Source organism: Ursus arctos, unplaced genomic scaffold (genome assembly GCF_023065955.2).
Source record: "Ursus arctos isolate Adak ecotype North America unplaced genomic scaffold, UrsArc2.0 scaffold_3, whole genome shotgun sequence".
Taxonomy (NCBI): domain Eukaryota; kingdom Metazoa; phylum Chordata; class Mammalia; order Carnivora; family Ursidae; genus Ursus; species Ursus arctos.
Window position 1 is genome coordinate 25,250,716 of NW_026622985.1, and position 21,550 is coordinate 25,272,265.

Here is a 21,550-nt window from a genome sequence, read left to right on the forward strand (position 1 = left end):
GCACTCACACCAGGAGGTTCTCAGGGTGAGAGGTGATGAGAACCTACAGTTGGACAGTTTTTGAAATGGAAAGAGGAAATAAAATATAGGAGGTATAAAATATAGAAGGTATAAAATATGGGAGGAGGAGTTTGTAGGCAAAAAGCCACAGTCTTCCCTTCTATCCGCTAATAAAACTCAACTAAACTCAACTAAAATCTGACATAGTTTTCCCCACCAATAAATTTAAAGTTCTGAATTTTCTTACAACTTTGCTGTTGAAATTAGCAAGGAATTATTCTTAATAAATTAAAAATTGTATTTTTTAAAGTAACATAATATTGCATATTTCCATAACGTACCTCCATGTTATCATGTCTGCCATGGTAACAATTCAACCTAGATTAAATCTTAGGTAATATTTTGGCAGGAAGAGTAATTAGTCACTCATTAATTGATAAAGATATAATTTTTTAAATGCCATTTTTTCAACAACACAGTCATTCCATTCTCAATTTATAATACAATTACTTTCAGGAACATCTCAGTAGAATATCTTATTTCAAATATATCTAAACACTTTATTAAAGGAAAGAATCTAGGAGGAAGAAGAAGGTTATTAGTTAACTAAATTTAGTTATATGAGAGTTTAATATACCAAATCAAATGCTATAAAGATCTCAATCTGAGATTGCTAATTCACATTTCTAAACTCACAAGAAAAACACATTCTGAAAACAGATCCTATTTTGCTCTAAAACGCACAAAAAAACAATGAGCAACAGTTCATCTTAAATTTACCCAGCTAACCTCACTGCCGACTATAACAAAGCAAATTGTAAATTGGCTGAGAAACATCACAGCAGTGTCAAAATCAGACTAACCTGCACAACTTGACCGAAATTTGGACCCGGCCAATACATCCTTAACTAAAAGGAAATGAACTCAAAGTATCAGACTATCAAAAGTAACAAACACTTGAAGAAAAAGCTATCTGTCTTGAAAATAAATTGTTGACAAATGGTTCTGGCTTTTCTGGCCTCTTGCAGTAATTGAAATCATTTTAAAATACTATTTTCACCGATTAAAACACAAGCCAAACAGACACCCCTGCTTAACTTGACATAGACCCAAAGAATATGAAATAGACTCAGATACTTGGTACTAAAGACTGAGGACTGACTGATTCAAGCCATTCAACCAATAACCCTGTTTCTCTGGTTTAACGCGGTATTAGTGACCGAGAAAAAAAAGTTTCAAAAGGTAAATGCAATAACTCGGTTAATTTTAGAAGAGGGAGTATTTTGATAAATTCCATTTCTTCTGCTTAAAAAAAAAAAAACCCTTCGTGTTCTCAGAGAACTTTCTAAAACGCATAGATCAATATTTATGCACTTTCAAATGTAGAATTGTAACTTCTTCTGATTAAATCTGCTTTCAATACCTAATGGGGGCATTCTGAATTTTTTATTTCTTTGTATAATACAAGAGACGTATAAAATAAAAAGTACTGAACTAATCCCCTCACTGTCATTAGGATACAGCCTGGAAATTTTTTATTGAAAAATCAAATCCATCATCTGAACTTGTTTGCCAGTGGTTTTCACCCGTCACTCGGGCTGCCCTGCACACACTCACAGGGTCATCAGCGTGTGGAGGGAGCTGAGCCCTCAAGCTTTCCGAACGACAGATCCGTGACACTAGATGTGTATAAAGACAAAGTCAAGAGAGCAAGATTTCAGTGTTCAACCTCATTCAAACTCCATTTTACTCTTTTAATTCATCTTAAAAATGTTCTCTGAAGTGCATACCATCTGGCCTTTTAAAACACAGTCAATTTCTTTCTTTAAAATTCTGTGAAGCGCAGGTTTGCATTTTATCATTTTCCCCACGCTCCACTTTATGTTATCACTTTTTTGCGCTGACCTCTGTTAACACTTTCAGTTTCTCCTTTGGAATCACACTTTTACTTAACAACTGATCATTGAAAAAGTGACCATAATCACATCATTTCATCTCTACCTGCTGGTGCCTAAAGCTGCACTATTTGCATTTTGAACGGACGCATTCCTATTTGTCTTCCTAGATCTCTCCCAGAGCTGTCTATCCCTCTTTTCTCCTACTGTTGTCTCTGCCGGCATTCCAGTCCTTCTCGTTTCTTACTTGGACTTTTGAATTGTCTCCTAACTGGTCCCCTGACTGCAGATGTGGTCCCTTATGCTTCATAGCACCAAACCTGATTGTATAATTTTCCTCTTAAAAATCCATCTATTGCTTCCAACTGCCCATCTATAGCGTAGACTTGAAATTCTTCCCGACTGTGTCTGATATTTCATAAATTATCTGAACCGTGATTACCTTTCAAGTCCTGTCTCCCTCCAGCCGAAAACCCTGCTGCAATCACACAGCAGTGCCCACCGGCTCACCACTAATACATATTCTCTCACCATCTGCAGGCTTTGAACATGAAACTTCCTCTTATTGGAAACCTCCGTGGCCCTCCTCCAGTTACACTTCTTATTATTTTATTTCAAGAGCCATCTACAAAAGCATTCCCTGCCAGGAAGGCTTTCTTTAGCCAAACTAAAGCAAAGTGCCTTAATATTCAATGTACGTTCCCTTCTATTATAACTCTTATCATAATTGTTCATGAACATATCTGTCTTCCCCAGGGCACTGGGTCTTTCTGGTAGAGATTCGTCATTAATCATCGTCTGCAGATCCAGCCTGGCTTTGTGAGAAAAGAGGCACAACCAACACAGATGCAGAATTACTATACTTTGAAGCAGATTATGTAGTTTTTAACTGAAGCCATGTCACCTCCCTGAGTTGTTTGAGGCTGGTCAACTCCAGAAAAGCTGTACCTCAACATACATGATTAATATCGCTTGTAGAGATGTTTGCGCATAGCAGGCAGATTCAAACAATCCGAAGTTTTAAGACTATCTCAATATTTTGGTGCGAATAGGAACTTAACGTGACAACTTTATTTCTAGGCTTGATTTATGCTTCAGTCTCTCTGAATCTGGATCTCTTGATTCAAAAAATATTTACCGAGTGGGTGCTGTGTGCCAGGCTTCCTGCTAGACACAGGAATATCATAAATATTACAATACCTAATTTAGACAGTTTGTTGTAAGAATGGAGGCCACCAAATTTTTAAAGATACCAGCAGAGAGCTTAGCAAGCAAGTGGCAGTGTGACGTTGTGGCTCTTGTGGTTGTTTCGGTGTGTAGATTTTTTTGAAAAGGTCAAGTAGAACCTATCTGTATGTTGTATAGGTATATCTAGAAATACATGTCTAGATGACATAGATCTACAGAGATATATGTAGCGTATAGATACATCGGCAATCATGTCATAATAAAATGTGTAAGATACAGCTCTGCCATAGCTCCTTTGTATTCCATAACACCAACGACAGCTTCTGGACCTCGGGGGGCAATGTAAATTACAGAATTCACAATGGCGTGCTGTTTCATGGGCAAGTAAGCCTCTGCTTTCGATAACAGTGGAAAATTGCATCTGCTTGCTGCAGGAAAATACTGAAGTGCAAAAGATAACTTGAATAGATGGCAATTCTTTTTTAAAGTAAAAGAATTAAGCAGGTGAATGGCTCTTTTCCTATAATTTTTATTGTTGCAAAGCAAATACGATATATTGATTATTTGAGACATTGCAAAAGAAGCAGTGTGTACTTTCCTCAGAGGATATTATCTCAGGTCTGTGTTACTTCCTTATCTGTAAAATTGGTTCCTTCAGGGAAAGTGCTTCTTTTGTGACATGTACTGGTCTTTTTCCAGAGGGAGGAGGGAAGTTAGTTCTCCTTTTTACTTAAATATAAGAGGTGGGTTTTTTTTCCTATAGAATATCATGTAAATTTTCAAATGACTTTCTGGATAAAACAAATAAGAATGTTTCAATCAGAGAAAATATCTCAATCACCTGAATGGTAGAAAAACAAACCATCTTCAATGAATTTTAGCTTTTCCCAAAATTCTGAAATTTTTGTTGCTTAGCATTTATAAAATTCATTTTAACTTTTGAGTGATGTGGAAAAAAATGTTAAAACCACCTGATAGTTTGAATTCCACAGTTTTTTTTTTCCCCCAGAGATTCTGTATTTTGTAATCAAAGTCAGGTTCCTTAAAAGTGAAAAAGCTTTGCCTAACAGTGGTGCTATCAGACTATCTTTGATGAATGAGTACGTTAAAGAAAACACTACCTGCATTAACAATTACTACAGAGTTTTAAGAGAATGAATATTCATAATCATTAGGGTACTAGTAGGAAGTTATTAACTGTAAATAATGGCAATTTTTTCTTATACTTTTAATACTATTTGATCGCTAGCTCTAAATTTTTATTCTCTCACATAGGGAAAGTTTGAATCACTGTACACGTTAAGCCTTCTTTTTCAACAATCAATTCTCCCATGTCCCAATCCTTCATTTTACCTAACCCTTGAAAAAGTCTTCAAGAAAAACCTACTGTCAACTATTTTTCTGTTTCTTTGGTTCTTTCTATGTTAATTTCTTAAAATAATGTTATATTGCCATTATAATTTATTGATGTTTTATTTTGGTGGATGAAGATTTAGCCTTCCTCATCCTTGCAACCTAGTTATGTTGCAATCTGGGTTACACTAATGTTTCATATTTACATTAACTTGACCAACATTGTTCACGTCTGAGACCATTTGGGTATTACATGGAGTTCTTTACCTAAATTTTTTGTTTTCCCTCAAATTGTTGATTATTTTTATTTTACAGTTTGCTTAGCTTTCTGTGTACCTACCCCTAATTGTTTGTAAAATGTCCAAGAGTACTGAAACCTCTTCATTTTTCACTTGGTCAGGCACATCATGACTTCTGTCAATTTCTCTTTTCCCCTCCTGCATGAACACCCCTCTCATCCAGATAGGTAGCATAAGAAGTAAAATTTTTGAGACCTAGCCTTCCCCAGAATGATTTTACTCAACCCTTATACTTGATGGATAGTTTGTGGATAGAATTTTAGGTACAACCCCTTCCACTTAGAATTTCAAGTGTAATGTGCCTGGCACATTACAAAAAAATTTCATTTTTCTCTATTCTTTTAAATGTCTATTTTGCTATTGAGAAATTATATGGATTCCTGTCCTTCCTCTGTTGTATATAATACCTTTTAATTAATTGTCTCTCTATATATTTGGAATTTTTTTTATATCTCTAGTTTTCTGAACTATTATGATGTTGCTCCAGCTGTAAGTCTTTTTTCATTCCTTGTCTTTCCAATGTGGAGATTTATTTTCTTTGATTTGGGGGAATAATGTGCTGTATTTTGAATAATATTTGTATTTTGTATTTTGAATAATATTTGAATAATATTTCTTTCCATTCTTACTATTTTTCATGGAATTATTATTAGAACTTGAACCTAGTGGCTTTATCATTTAATCTTGTTTTAACAATTTTAAGTTAACAATTATTTTAACAATTATAAGTTAATTGATAATTTCCCTTCAGTGAGATGCCAGTTTCACTGAAATGCTAATTCATAACTTCTGACCATTTTTTCTCTCTCTCTCTCTCTTTCTTTAATTGGGCAAAATATAGAGACCTTTAAGGAGACATTTATTTAGGTTAATAATCACTTGGTGATCACATATAAAATTTTTAAAGCCTATTCATTATTTGCTTGTTGCCTTTGCTTTTGATTCTTTTACCATATAAGTTTTATTGTTTTTCCTGCAGACAAAAACATCTATTGTTTCTTTGATGTTTTATGGCTTTCTTTTAATGCTTAGAAAGCGACCCTGAAAACGCCACCAAGGTTAAATAGTCTCCCAAATTTCTTCAAATACTCATATTATTTTTAACTTTATCTCCTTAATCCAAATTACAATTACTGGGTATATGGTATAACCCAGTAGACTAACTTACTTTTCTTACAGAAGAAAATCATGACACAACTCTTTGCAAAATGAACTTTTTCTACTAAATAAAAATGTCCATTTCATTTAAAATTTATAGTCATATTATCGTATATACATTATGTTATTTCATTTGTGTACATGTCTATTTTGTTGATACAATACTGTTTTGGGTACAGTAATTTTATGGAAATTTTAAATGTCTGATAAAACGAGATTTTAAAATTCTTTTGGTAAGCTACATAGTGCCTGTAATGTAACTGATATTGATGTTAGTTAATTGGCCATATGCATCAACTATAGTTGAATGCTTTCCTTTCCAATTATTACAGACCATCTTATAAATTTAAAATAGTTTTTCATGAAGTAGTTCTGTAACTATCAATATTAAGATAAAAATGTTACAAAGTACAATGGGCTAAAGTCAGATGACAGTAGATTATGTAACTGTAAATTTTAACCCAGACTGTTTAATTAGTTGCTATGTGACTTTGAGTGAATGGTTTCATTGCTGAGTCTCTGTTTCCATAACTAAAAAGTTGAAATCATTATTTCTTATCTATATTCCCGACTGTTTTGTGACAAGTGAACCATATAATGTAAACACATTTAGAATAAAATAAACACTAAGTATCTATTATATATATACATCTTTGTTATTAATTTTCTACAACTATGGTAAGAGAATGCTCTTGGCTTATTTTCATTACCTTCTGCTACACTGTAATGTTCTTATCTTGATTTAAGAGCTGCTCTCTGATAAATAAATCAGAGCACTAACTCCCATTGCAAGCATTTCAGAGACTTCTAGGCAAAAAAAAAAAAAAAAAGACATTTAAAAAATATTAAAAATTGTCATTAGAGATATTAATTTCTGAAGGTCTAAAATATTCTGGGCTTTAAGTTTGTCAATTGCCAGTTCTTTGATGTGTACTAAGGCTAAGAAATATCAACGCATCTTCCAGAAATTTATTGAAATTTTACTGGTATATCAATAACCTCCAGAGATGAATCTGGCTCAGAGTAAAGACCTAGAATGTTTTTCACATTTCAATATTAGACTACTTTTTAGTAGACACCTTCAATTTTACACTCCCAGTGAATACTACAGGTCCAGAAATCAGTTGCACTGATTTTAAACCCAGGCAGTTTAGGGAAATATGAACCTCAAGAGAGGGGAAGCAATCCTATACAACAGATCACGTCAGAATTATTTGGGGGAAAGAGAGTACCTTGAAATACTGTAATAACAGTATTTGGAAACAAACTGCAAAATGTAGGACCCTAAAAACATCTTTTTCATTGAAATGTCAAAGGTGAGGGGGAAAAAAGATCATTTTAGAGAACATGAGTTTAAAAGGCTTGGGAAGAATTAGGTTAGCAGTAATCACTTACATGATACAGGTGACGATCGGAACAATGATAACCAGCGCTTACTGACTATGAGCCAGCTACACCGCCAGGCACATTACACATTATTTCCGTCACTCCCTGCAACACACTGGTCAGGTAGGTAGCATTGTTATTCTGACTTTTGTAGATTACGAACCAGAGACTTAGAGACTTTGAGAATTTCAGTAACTTGCTTAATATCACACATATAAAAATTAGCATGTCCAATTCAGCATATAAAAATATACCATATTGATGAATAAGAAAATATTATATGTATTGATGTCAATTACCTCAAAATTATATTAGAGTTTTAATATAATTTCAACGAATATTTATATGGAATTTCCTTTGCTTCTCAACAAAGAGATTTAAAGTTCTTTAAAAATTTTTAAAAAATAAACAGGTAAGAACAGTCCAATTTTAAAAACTGAAAATAAAATTTGGATAATTAAATAGGTGTGGCAGACCCAAATAGACAGATACGCCAATAAAACATTCCAGAAAGCCCTTTTTTAAAGCTCACAAAAAAGCAAACATATTCAATCCACTGAAAACGGTTTTATACTATAATGTGCATATGTTGATAAATTTTTAAGCACAATTTGTGTACGGTAAGTAATCAAATGATACAAAATAACCCACTAATCACATTTCCCTTGATAACATCCTGACCTCAAAATTGAGATAAAAATCTAATAACATCACATCTTAATGATTTTAACAAAACATCTACAACGGTAAATATATTATAAATAAATTTTGTCCATCATCATCTTCAATAACACTGAACTTAAATAAAGATACCTTTTCATTTAAAAATTAAGTCCTTGAGTAAGAGATACAAACTTCTAGTTATAAAATAAATAAGTCACAGCAATGAAAAGTACAGCATAGGGAATATAGTCACTAATATTGTAATCACATTATTTGGTGACAGGCGGTGACTACACACCGTGGTGAGCACTGAGTAATGTATAGAATTGTCAAATCATGATGATGTACACTTGAAACTGACACAACATTAAAAGTCAGCTGTACTTTAATATTAATCTTATTACTGGCTAACTCCTTGAAAGATCATTCTTGACATCAGTAAAATGAAGAGAATCAGGAAATTCCAGAAAATAAGAGATATACAGAAGACAAAAAAAAAAAAAGACATTTCATATTTAATTTGAAATTTCCTTAGTCTAATTAGAAAGACAGCCTGAAGAAATGGAAATAAATGTCTAGAGGGTGAAATGAATTTATCTTCAGGGTCAAGATTATAACTATGATCTGAGTTGTAGGAACTCCACTAGGCAGTCAGAAGGACAAGGACTGGAGTGCCTGGGTGGCACAGTGGTTAAGCGTCTGCCTTCGGCTCAGGGCGTGATCCTGGCATTATGGGATCGAGCCCCACATCAGGCTCCTCCGCTATGAGCCTGCTTCTTCCTCTCCCACTCTCCATCTCTGTCGAATAAATAAATAAATAAATCTTAAAAAAAAAAAAAAGAAGGACAAGGACTAAGTCACATTCCACACTGCAGCCCAGGGCTTATCCCAGTGCTGTCACAACAGGTGCTTGCTAAGTATTTGCTGAGCAACCCGTGGGATGCCCTTAGAACAGCGGTTATTATGTTCTAACTGAGGGCCTTTCAGAGAGGTGTTATATTTTCCTCTTTGTGGGCTAATATTTAAACAACCCATGGGAAGAGGGAAAATTAAATGAATATTTAAAAAAAATAGAAAAAATCTTTTAAAAAAATCTTTAAAAAAAATGTCTCTCAAAACAGGATAACAAGATAGAGACTCCAACCCTGAAGCCTAGATTTTTACTGGTTTAATGCAGGAAGTCATTTCTGCTCTGCACTTGTTTCATGGGCTTTGTAAAACGTGTTCATTCACCTTAAAGGCACTCATACTAATCACGATTGGAGCTATGTAAAAAATATATGTGGGTATAAAGTAGACTTGAGATGTCAATTAAAATGAGATTGCTGTGGTCATTAGAGACTTTCATTATTTCTACATAAATTGTTACGCTTTTTCAACAGCAAAAAACCCCACTTCAGTAAGATGTTGAATCGAACCTTGTTCTCTGTCCTACCCCCTGGTCCCTGCCTCCTTGGGTTAGCATTATTGGTGATGTGCTTTCACAGACTCAATTATTTGAAAGCATTTGTGGGTAGAGTTGAGCATGTTTCTATAATGGTAGAGTTTTATTTGTTCTGGCTCATTGAAAATGGAAATTGAGTGATTAAATTAAGGCTTCTAAAGATACTTAAGTAAATAAATGATGTATTAGGGTTATTTGTTTTTTAAATACATGCAGCCAGGCAAATTAAACCTCACACAAAGTGTGATTCTTAATGCCTGCTGCTAAAGCTTGTGAACCCCTGGTTTAGGAGAAGAAATGGGTGAAGCCAGGCACCATATGTAATATACATGGATGTCTACCAACAAACAATAACACTATTAAATACACCTAATGAAAACAGTGTAGGAAAGGACTGGATCATCTAATAAGGGTACTAGAGGGTTTTAATGTAAATTGGGAAAACACTTGTCATTACACCTGGGAAGTCTAATTGACTCGATCTAAATTTTTAAGAGGAGTGGTCTTGTATAGCTCTTCTGAAGAGTGCATGACATTTTGTCAGTCTTGACTAATATCACTCTTGGATGGAATCCAAATGGCTCTCTTTTATACTCACTTGTATTTATTTATTTACTTAATGATTAAAAGATTTTATTTATTTATTTGAGAGAGAGCTTAAAAGAGCAGGAGCCGGTGTCAGGTGGGGGGAAGGAGTGGGTGGCTGGGGAAGGACAAGCAGACTCCCTGCTGAGCAGGAAGCCTGACATGGGGCTCGACCCCAGGACCCTGGGATCACGACCTGAGCTGAAGGCAGATGCTGACCAGACTGAGCCACCCAGGTGCCCCTGTATTCACTTTTAATTTAATAACAGCTACAGTGTAAGGGATGTTAATCACATGCCAAACACAGTGTTTACTTGCACTTTACATTGTGCACTTATTTAAATTGTGACAGTTCAACCAGTCATCAGCAGAGACAGTCCACAGGAGTATTACCATTTTTTACTACAACTTAGGTTGGAACTCCAGAACCTTTGATTGATCTCATATTCTGACCCACTGAGCATGAGATTAATCAGCATGAGATTAAAATTTATGAGTCACTGCGAGAGGGAAGATGAAACATTATTGGAGAAAATGACTAAGTGGAAAATGATTTTTTAAAAAATCAGAATGCAGAATAAATAGGTTTACTCAATATGTAGAACAAGGACATGACCAGCATTTAAAAAAATGTCTATAACAAGCTCCACATAGAATGTTAACCCCATAAAGCATTACTTTTTGTATTCTGCGCACTATAATTCCAAAACAAGAATAAAAATGTTATAAGAACAAACCGTCCAAGGGTGATTACTTAAAATCCAAGATACACTCTTGCTTTAAAGTATGCATAGCTTTGTAGAGGAGTTTTCCTTAGCGTGGACCAAGGTGTGCATAAAACAAAGTGCTCCTGATGAAGAATTTAAAGGAGAAAAAAATCCAATCAAGAAACTAAATATTATGTCTAAAACCAAACTGAACTAATTCTGTTTTGTTTGTTTGTCGTTCTCCCACAGATTAGCTATATATGTTGACTGACAACAAAAGGAAAGTGAAAGCAATCCTTTGGATCGCTCAAAACAAAATGTGTATCATAAATATACCTGGATTACAGCACAGAGTTGATTCTGTATTTCTATGGGGACAAAACAAAATCTTGTATGTTAAATTGATGTTTTCTTCTTATCTGCTTAGAGTAATTAAATTCCTGTGTAATTTAATAATTTTCTCCCCACTCTATGTATTCTTTTACTTTTTAAAGAGTTATTTATTTTGAGAGAGAGGGAGAGAGCATGTGCATGGGGTTGGGGAGGGACAGAGGGAGAGAGAGAATCTCAAGCAGACTCCCCACTGTCCGCGAAGCCTGACCCAGGGCTCGATTTCACGACCCTGAGTTCATGACCTGAGCGGAAACCAAGAGTCAGACGCTTAATCGACTGAGCCACCCAGGCGCCCCTCTACATATTCTTTTCAAATTGTTTGTAAAGGTTCAATACTTATTGCAGATTTCTTCTCCATATTATTAGCAATCTCTTACATATCTCTTATAGTTGGACATATTCATGCTTAACTTCATACAGATATGTAAATTATTAATTTGCTTATTGTCAAAATTTCAGAAGTAACTCAGTCAAAAATAATCTGTCCAAAATACTGTTACTAAAATGGCACATAACTATAAATGACTCACATTATTATGTATTCCATCTTATCCCCATCCTCAACCTCCAGCCCTCTGCTCAATAACTAATGAGATTAACTACTGATAAGAGTTCACTAAAATATCAACATACTGACTCATAAGTTTAAGTAAAATATAAAACAGCTTATGATTGGCTCCTTCTTGTGGGACTGATGGGAAAGAAGAAAGCAATATAAGGATGAATAATTTTTATTCATTGACAGTTATTAACTTTTATACTACAATAATTTTATCTATGAACTTTAAAATTAAGAGTAAAATTAAGTAATTCAACTTTGAAAAAAGTACACATGAATTACTTCCCTAATTACCTGAATTCTAGAGTCATTTGAAAATCAATGGGCATTATTTTCATATATTATTATATCATTTATTCATTCACTCAACAAATATTCTGTTTTTTAAACTAAAAACATGAAAAGCTTTATGTATTCAAAGGAAATGATTTAAAAACCATGAGGGAAATAAAAAGAGAAAAGAATCATGAAACATTGTACTGTGGTCTTGCTGCTTGAAAAGATCCAAGACACCGAATTGATTCAATATTAACCAAAGTCCCTGACAGATGGCATACAGAAGTTCAACAAACATTCTGGAAGCGACTCTATGGGTGAGGCTTTCTGCTAAGTGCTGTGCCACCAGGATGACTAAACCACAGCTCTAGTCCAAATGTTGTTCAATTTTACAGAGAAGACAGACATAAAAACAGGTACATTCAAGTCAAAGAACAATGATAACAAAATATGCAAATTATGGAGTAAACAGGAGTAGATTTGGTTAGTGGTAGAAGAGCATAGGAGGAGAAGGAGGCAAAATCTGGAAGAGGGTGAATTAAGTTCAGGACATATGGAATCTGATTCATTTATGGGATCTCCGGGCAAAATACTGCACTGGCCCTGCACCTCTGGGCCCTTAGGTGCATTCCCCAGCTTCTCCTTGCTCTCCTATCAGGGTAGCTGTCCCCTTGGATGTTTCCCAGGCTCCCCCGGCAGTTGGCTTCCAGCGGGATTTGATCAGGCATTGGCAGAGATTAGAGCACGGGAAGAAGGAAGTAACCAGGGTATTTCTCCCCGTCCTCATCTATCTCCGCATCTATTTCTGGCATTCACTGTTTCTCTTGCTTGTCTCCTGCTTCCTGCAATTTAGGCTTGCCCTGGTTTCAGCTCTCAGGGACAGTCGCCTCCTCTGCCACCTCACTAGTTCTGCTAGTTCACTGCCACCTGCTCAGTTTCTCAGGGAGACCATGAATATGTAGTCATTGCCAGCCGTCAACTTCCTCTATTTTAAATATTCAGAGTGGTTTCCATTTTCTTGGTTGCACACAAATGCCTGGCAGACATGAACTATTGGAGTCTGAATTCCAGGGAGTCTGGAGGGTAAATTTGGGACTAATCAACATATAGATGAGAAGTGCTGAGTTTATGCAGAGAGAGAGTATGTAAAATGATGGGTAGATTGAGGGTGGAATCCTGGGGAAAATGGCAACAGAAAAAGAAAAGACAGTCTTTGAATGAACCTAAAGAAAAACTTTCAGTAGAATCAGAAAAATGTGGTGTCTACTAACCCACAAGGAATCTTGGCATCATTAGTATCCAGCATTTGCCAGAAGAGGTTTCTGAAGATAGATCAGGTCACCAGTTAGGTAATAGGACCGGATTTGAAATCCAAATCTGGGTTTCCTATTTCTTTATCTAGTGTCTTTGTGATACAGGGCCATTAATCATTCTTTTTCACAGCAGGTGCTTTACATCATTCACTTGGGTTCAAGTTACTTGCTCTTATCTTGTGTGATATTTGCACCTCAGTTTCTTCTTATGTAAAACCAGTATATGGTATTATTTACCTTCATAGGTAATTTTAAGAATTAAATGAGATAATATGTGAAAAGTACTTAGCATAGTATAAAGTAATGAAGATAGTTGAAATTACTGAGAGGTTGTACAATCCGAGAAGGATAACAGTGCTGTCAGATCTTATCACAATATAATGAAAGATAAGCTCGTCGTTGTGCACATTATAGGTACTGAATATATGTCTGCTGAAGTTAAAGATTTTCTTGCATTTTGTAATACATTTACTGTTTGTTTAAGAAAACCAAATTTAAGTTCAAATTGGGTTTTCACTTTGGAAGTTACTTTAGTCATTTTTTTTCCTATAAAATGATCTTTATACCATTAGTTTCTTCTGAGCTCCATGCATTTAAGCATTTCCATTTTAAGTAAAGTTTCATGATTTATTTTCTGTTTGCATGGTATTTTGACAAAAATTCTTAAAAATCTCAACAAGATATTTATTTTTCCTGACAAAGTCTCCTGAGTCTCTCTCATGTCATCCTTCTCACTTTTCTTCTTCTTTTTTTTAATATTATTTATTTATTTATTTATTTGAGAGACAGAGAGTGAGAGAGAGAGCACAAGCTGGAGGAGGGGCAGACGCAGAGTGAGAAGCAGGCTTCCCGCTGAGCAGGGACCCTGATGTGGGCTTGGTCCCAGGACCCCGGGATCATGACCTGAGCCAAAGGCAGACGCTTAACTGACTGAGACACCCAGGCGCCCCTCTTCTTTCTCTTTTAAATTTTCAGTAACCCAAAGTACTTAAATATAAATCAAGAAATTGGGAAACTGTTAAATGAAATTACAAAGTAATTCTAATCAACTAGGTAACATAGAGAATGGTGCCATACTTCCTAGTGCTGTTGCCATTAGCATTTAGCAATTTACATTTATATTCAAAGAGGAACAAATGAAACACTTGTAGTGTATCACGTAGATTCAACCAAAATCCAAAATTGTAAATTTTACCTTACCTTCCGGGTCTGCTGTTACCACTCCTACTCCCGGCTGTTTCACAGGCTCCTGCCCATTCTGCCCCATCTTCCCTCTGTTTAAGAAGAAAATAAAAGGTTATCTATTTAGTTACACTCTCCTAAATGCAAATGGGAAGATCAAGTTCACACACAAAAAAATAGAATGACGTCATGTATTCAGACTTGAAATAAAGTGCTTGAATGGCAAGTATAAACACAATAAATTGCTCTGTATTGTGTTAATTTTAAAATCGGGGCTTGTTTATTATTTCTCCTTCGTCCGAACATAATAGCTCAAAATTCAGTGTCTCATTTGTTGACTCATTTATCAAAGATCAGACTATCATGAAATTTTTAAATTTTGTTTGAGAATTGGGGTGTTGTTGTTGTTTTTTCCATTTTTTTAAAGATTTTATTTATTTATTTGACAGAGAGAGACAGCCAGTGAGAGAGGGAACACAAGCAGGGGGAGTGGGAGAGGAAGAAGCAGGCTCCCAGCAGAGGAGCCTGATGTGGGGCTCGATCCCAGAACGCCGGGATCACGCCCTGAGCCGAAGGCAGATGCTTAACGACTGAGCCACCCAGGCGCCCCTGTTTTTTCCATTTTTTAACTCAAGAAGTGAGAAGAGTTTTTCTATCTGTATGTTTTGTTACGATGATTTGTACAGACCCTTTGGTGAGAAGGGAAATGTTGAATTAAATAGCTTACAAGAATAATATTGTAATAACAAAGATTTTTATTTCACTTAGTGACTTTCAGATCCTGTCGTGTTTTCAACTGTGTGTAGCATATTGGTTTTTGAAGTCAGACCTCCTGGCCTCTGCCTCTGGCTTCAGTTATTTCATGTTATATGTCATCTAAGGCAAATCTACTTAATCTGGTGAATCTATTTCTCCTTTTGTAATATAAAGATAGTAACACTATCTAGCTTTGGGGTCGGAGGAAATCATGGAAAATATATATACAGTACTTACCACAGTGCCTAGAACATCATAAAATTCAATAAATAGAAAGTGTTAATAGGTAGGTATGAACATAACGGCTTTAGAATTCAGCCAACTAAAACTACCCTTTGAGTTTCAGCCTTGAACTTTCTAGAAGGCCAAATCGATGAAGAATTCATGATACTATGAGAGCTGTGTGTTCAGAATATTGATAATGTAACAGCCCAAACACTATAAGCTACTTCTTACTTTTTTAGTAAGAGAAAAGGCTACATGGCAAAGAAAAGATTTTGGCATTGCCTTTATACATACTTATATAAGATGTTCTAAAATGATGAAATAAAAACACCTAAGTTTTAAAAAGGGTGTTTGAACAAAAGAATGCCTCGATACTATACTTTCTAGACAATAATTCTAACACAGCAGGATTTGCTAACAATTAATTCTTACTTGCACAAAAATATTTGCTTTGCTGAATTTGCTGAGAATGTAATCGTATTTCTTTCTTAAGAATCCAATTACGTCTCACTTGAAAACTACTCTAAAGATCCTCTTACCATTCTAGAGACGGTTCTGCACATAATGAAAGATGAATAGATTTAAACTCAGAAATTATTTTATCTTGAAAGCCATTACATTGTTCCACTATGACAATTCTAGGTCAAAGGTTTAAAGACAAATTTTTATCAAGTGTCAAGGACATGCAAAAATGTTAGAAATCATATATATACTTATATACATATAGATACAGTCTGTGTCTGAACATATACCAAAAAAGTCTTGATTAAGCAATAAGAGGAACTTCAATTTGTGTAATTGCTTCAATGAGATTTAATACAAGTAGACAATAAATTTAAAAAAAGTAACTCTGTTCTGTTCTGATCAGAGAGAAAAGCTTAATAACTCTTACCGTGAGCAACACACTATGTCTAGCAGAGGAAACCAAACGTCTTATTACTGATCAAACTCAAATGAAAAAGAAAATCATTTTAGGAGTGTTTATTTAACCGATGAGAGTACTGAAAAATTACTCTTCTATATATGTCAAATTTTAATAAATAATTATACTTTTTAGAAATAGTAAAATTTGGGTAATTTTTTATTTGATCTCAAGTCCTCAGTTTCAAATTTTAACGGTATCTGATCCTCAGCTGCAGTCTTTGTTTCTAATGGAAACTGATTTTAAAGTTAGGTACACAGGCAAAACGTGTATAAGCGGCATCTCTCAGATCCTGCAGGTACTTCTGCAGCATCGTGAAGCCACGTGAAATACGAAGGAAACTGTGACTGTGGCTCATGTGAAGGATACAATTTTACTGAATTCCCACGACATAATCTTCAGCTCAGAGCATGCAGACTACACAGTGTATAATTTATATTTGTTAATCAATCACCAGTAATTATTGAACTCTTATGTTAGCCTAAGCAATAATTGTGTTAGACACAAAAGGGAGTATAAAAAAATTACCAAATACTCCTTTAGAAAAGAGAATTACCTTTGTGCTCATAATTCAAAACAATGGTGTGTCCAAGGCAGTTTTGAAAGGCTTTGGGGAAAAACAAAATTGGAATGTGGTATGTATGTAAAAAATACATAATCTAGTTCCACTACAGATACTCAGATATTGAGGAAATAACGTGCTTTTTCCCTGGAAGTTTTAACTTTATCATCAGTGTTATATTATTTGAAATGTATGGATAAATTGGAAGGATATTAAGTGTTGTGTGGTTAAAAAAATCACAAACTTATATGATATTCACAGTCTAGAGAGAGAAATGTAATGAATTTGCTGAAATTCTCCTTCATACAGGATCATTAGAGACAGAGGACTAATGAGATCACACTCCTTTTAGAAGTAACCTCCAAAAAAAACCCAAACTAATTAAATATAAATAATTATTGAATCCATAGCCTAAGTCTTAAAAAAAAAAAAAAAAGATGGGCAGGTCATCCAATATACAACAATTTAAGTAGGAAAAATATAACTTGAAAATCACAAAATATAAGACATTTTTCACTGGATAAACCCCTTTTTGCCATTATTTTGCTTTTGTAATCTGGGCCATTATATAAATATTGGGCCCAGATCAGGGGTCTGCAAACTTTGCAGCGAGCCAGACAGGGGATGGGTTGAATGGCCTCTGTACTCAGGTCTGCCTCTACAGTGCAGAAGCGACATTAGGCAACACATAAGCAAATGGGTGTGGCTTCCAATAAATATTTATGGACACTGAAATTTCAATTTCACAAAATTTTTATGTGTCACAAAAAGGGTTTTTTTTTTTTTTTTTTTTTACCCCCAAGCATTTAAAAATGCAAAGGCCATTTTTATCTCATAGACCTTGCAAAGCTAGATTTGCCCTGACCTAGGTCCTGGAGATGGGTGGCTCAATGATGTTTTTTCAAAACCTGGAAAACTAGTTCCCTGGGAGGAGGAGAAGGAAAGGTTGGAAAGTTTCGATTTTAATACTGGAACAGACATAACCTACATATGCTGCTTGGATGCTGCTAACTTTTGCCACCAGCCTGACTCAGCCCATTCTAACACATCCTAAACACAATCTGCTTTCATTTTGCATTCGATCTGCAATATCATTTTCTTGAGGCTTAACATATTACAGATGAACTTTATTCCAAGATTACCTACTGGGAACCCTTGTATTACTTGATATTTGTTCTAGAAAATATGGAAACACTTCAAAATCTTCCATTTTAATTGTGGTAAGATTACTAAAAAGTCTCTATGAGGAGCCTAATGTGTCATCTATCTCAAAAATGATATAGGAGCTCTTTAAATATGTTTAAATCTCCTTTGATTCAAAGTAAATTAATCTAAGTTTATCTCAAACACCAATAATATTTGTGTTTGGTCATTATGTGATTACTGCATCAATGGACTATCGCTGCTGAACTTCATTTAGTTATTATTGTAGCAGTTTTCCTAATAAATACAGATTGCATTGATTAAATAGTCCTGGAAGTGACTAGCATTCGTTCTTAGAATTAACTAAATTAATCCAATCTTTCCTGAACAGTCTATTTTCTATGTGGGCATCAACAGTTTTGAAATGCTTCAGGAACCATGAGTCAGAACTGGATAATTATCTAGTTATTTCCTGTTAAGTGTTAAGAAAAGCTTACTCATGATGCTGTTAACCTTGTAGTGGGGAAAAAAAAAAAAAAAAGAAAAGAAAAAACCCCACACTTACATCCTTGGAATAGGAAATAGATTAGTCTCCCCTGTGGTGCTGCTGCTTCCTTCACTGTCCACGCTATACCCACTGCCGAAGCTGCTGCCCGAGGAGCCGGTGGACACGGAGCTTTCTGCAGGCCGGTGGTTGGTAGGCTTTGCTGCATGGTGTGGGAAGAGTCAACACCACAGTCAATCAATGAAACTCCCATTGATCTCCAAATGCATAATTATACGTTTTCTTCATTCACATGGATAATGAAACAGTTCTAGCAAGAACTCCACATTTCTTAATCTGCCTTTCATTTTCTCCTCCTTACTCAATAATGTGCTGTGGTAACACTAAGTACTTGATTATTTTTATTGGACACAGAGGTAAAAAACAAAAACAAAAAACAAAAAAACCACAATTGTTTCTGGGGATAAACCATCAGATTTTTAGACTGAGTTAAATAGTATGTAACTATTTATCACTATTATCATTATTATTGGTTCTCTTTGTGGTTTATTTGTACAGTATTACAGTGAGGACAAACAAATACGAATTTTGGCTATTTCACAGAGAATGGAGTTTAGAAAGACTTGGGTAGAGAGAAATAGCAGGATAAGGGAAAATTTCTTTTCTATATTAACTAATAATCTGTTTGCCTCCTGTGAAGATGCAAAATAGAACAGATGGTTTCAAGAAGTGACTGGAGGATTCTGTGCTTGTTTGTATGCATCTCTAACAACTATCTCCAGCAGGTTTTTCAATTTGAAGATCTTTGTTTCCCCTTCAGCATTTCTTCATTTATGATTGGGACTTGTTTCAATAATTCCTTAAGTTTGAGTTTTTTGGATAAAGCAATCCATATTCCCACTGAAACATTCTAATTCTGTGTTGTTTAATGTACTAGGAGTACAGTACTAATATTGTTAGTGGAGTTCTAGATCATAGGAGATTTGGGGGGAAATTTTGATGCAAAAAACGGAAGAGAAAACAAGTGTTTCCTCTTCTTTTGTGGAGAGGAGCTTTTCTAGGCAAATTTTAAAAATTATTATTATGTCTTCTGCCACATGGTCAGAGTTTAAGAGCATGAGCTTTGATCAAACTGACAGGATTTGGAATCCTAGCTCATTCTGGAGTAAATCTAAACAGTCTCAGCTTTCGCATTTGAAAATAATGGGTTCAGTAACTCATACCTCAACTCATAAGATTGTGACCATGGGAAGTGAGATAAAGCAGGAGCTCAGTTACTTTCTCTTCCCCATCTTGTGATTTTATTTGTCATACCCCCAACCTCTTCGGCAGAGTTTTCCTATCCATCGCTGCTCCCTAGTGTCTTTGAGCATACCTAGCCCCTGACAATGAATTTGCCTCGATTTTCTTTCCCATTCTAGACATGTTCTGGGATACAAAAATACTCGGAGTCTCTCTCTTCTATAAATACACCTGTGTTCAATCAGGAGTTTCTTAAGCTGTTGGATAGATTCACACTGTGGGTGAATCATTGATAATCATTTAATGATTCTAAGATATCTACATTTTCCTTAAAGAGATGTATATAAACACAGTGACTCTTAATCTGGTGGAATTTTAATAAAACCAATACATCAAACGAAGGGAAAAATACAGACATTGTGAGGGAAACCACTTGAGGACAGGAAGTCCACCATCAGGGTAATCAGGATCAAGTCTTGCAAAGGTTCTGGCTTTTCCCTACTTTCCCAATTTTTCCATTTCAGGACAACAGATTCTCTAAAGCCACCAGGAATTGTTATAATATCTATGCCAGTGATAGCAAGAACACTTTCTCAGAATAGAGAAATAAGGAAGAAATGTTGGTCAATAACATAGCAGGTTATCTGTAAGTTGGGACTAGCTATTTAGAAAAAGGCTTGAATATTGTTAAATAAGCAGTCACCGATGAATTACTAGTAACCCATAGTAGATGAGGAAACAGAACGATAGTTATAATGTTTGATATTTTCTATGTAGAAGAAAGCCAGATGGTGTATTTAGTGTTAACTTAAAAACTTTTTAAAAGGATAACTTAAAAACATTCAAAGGATATATGACTATGATATAAAATTATGAACATTTCTAAAGTAAATTAAACTGTATAATCAAACATATAATGAGTCAGATTAGTCAACTGGTTGTAAATAAAGGGAGGCTGCCATACTTTTAGATTGGCCTTATATAATCTAATCAACAGTATTGTTAATATTTTTTAGTATGATATTGAATGAAATACTTTAATACCATCAACAGGAAAATATCAATATACTATTTTCAAAAACAAACCTTAATTAACATACGCTAATTTTTAAATCAACTTACTTTTACTAGATTAAAACAATATTCAACCAAGAGCAATCTCACAATGCATCAAAATAGCTATTATAACAGAGCTGTCTTATTTAAATTTCAAAATATTCAATCTTTTCTTTGTGAACTTTGATTTTACCTGACGCAATTTCTAGTTTTACTCCTCTTCTGGGAAATTTGAGATGTGAATAGAATGTAAAACAATATAACAAGAAGAAAGGAACAAGGCTAGAAATAAATTTAAGGACAGTTTTTCATCTTGCCTAGGTGAATAGAAATCTCATTGAGAAAGCCTGTTCAAGTGCTGTAGATTTAAATGCAAACAAATAATATTTTATAAGAAATATAAAAAGAAAGGAAACCAAATCTAGAGAACATGTACATATATTGTAATAAGTCTAAGTCTAGCTAATATATTTGGAAAACAAAATTATGTCTAAGTTTGAGCCTAAAGAAACTTCGGGCAGTTAGAAGTTAGGTGAACAATTCACATACATCGAGATGTTTGGCATCATCTTATCAAAACATGTGGTGCTCAACTGTTTTTTTTCCCCCTAATCTGGTATGGAAGTGTAACATACAGAGAGCCTGACGTCTGGTTGTTTTTAAAAATGAATTCAATTAAAACTGTAGAAGAGACTTTGCTTTTTACTAGGCTATATCTACATAGCATAAAATGCAATT

At 34.7% G+C, this 21,550-nt stretch overlaps 1 protein-coding gene across 1 annotated transcript in view; it reads right to left on the reverse strand.

The window, feature by feature from the left end:
• PCLO (piccolo presynaptic cytomatrix protein) overlaps positions 1–21,550 on the reverse strand; it is a 372,284-nt gene that overhangs the window by 21,467 nt on the left and 329,267 nt on the right. Inside the window, exons 21-22 of the mRNA XM_026504655.4 lie at positions 18,575–18,716; positions 14,420–14,493 (exon numbers count right to left, since the gene is read on the reverse strand). Coding sequence (XP_026360440.3) covers positions 14,420–14,493; positions 18,575–18,716 — 216 coding nt within the window. The remainder of the gene's footprint in view (positions 1–14,419; positions 14,494–18,574; positions 18,717–21,550) is intronic.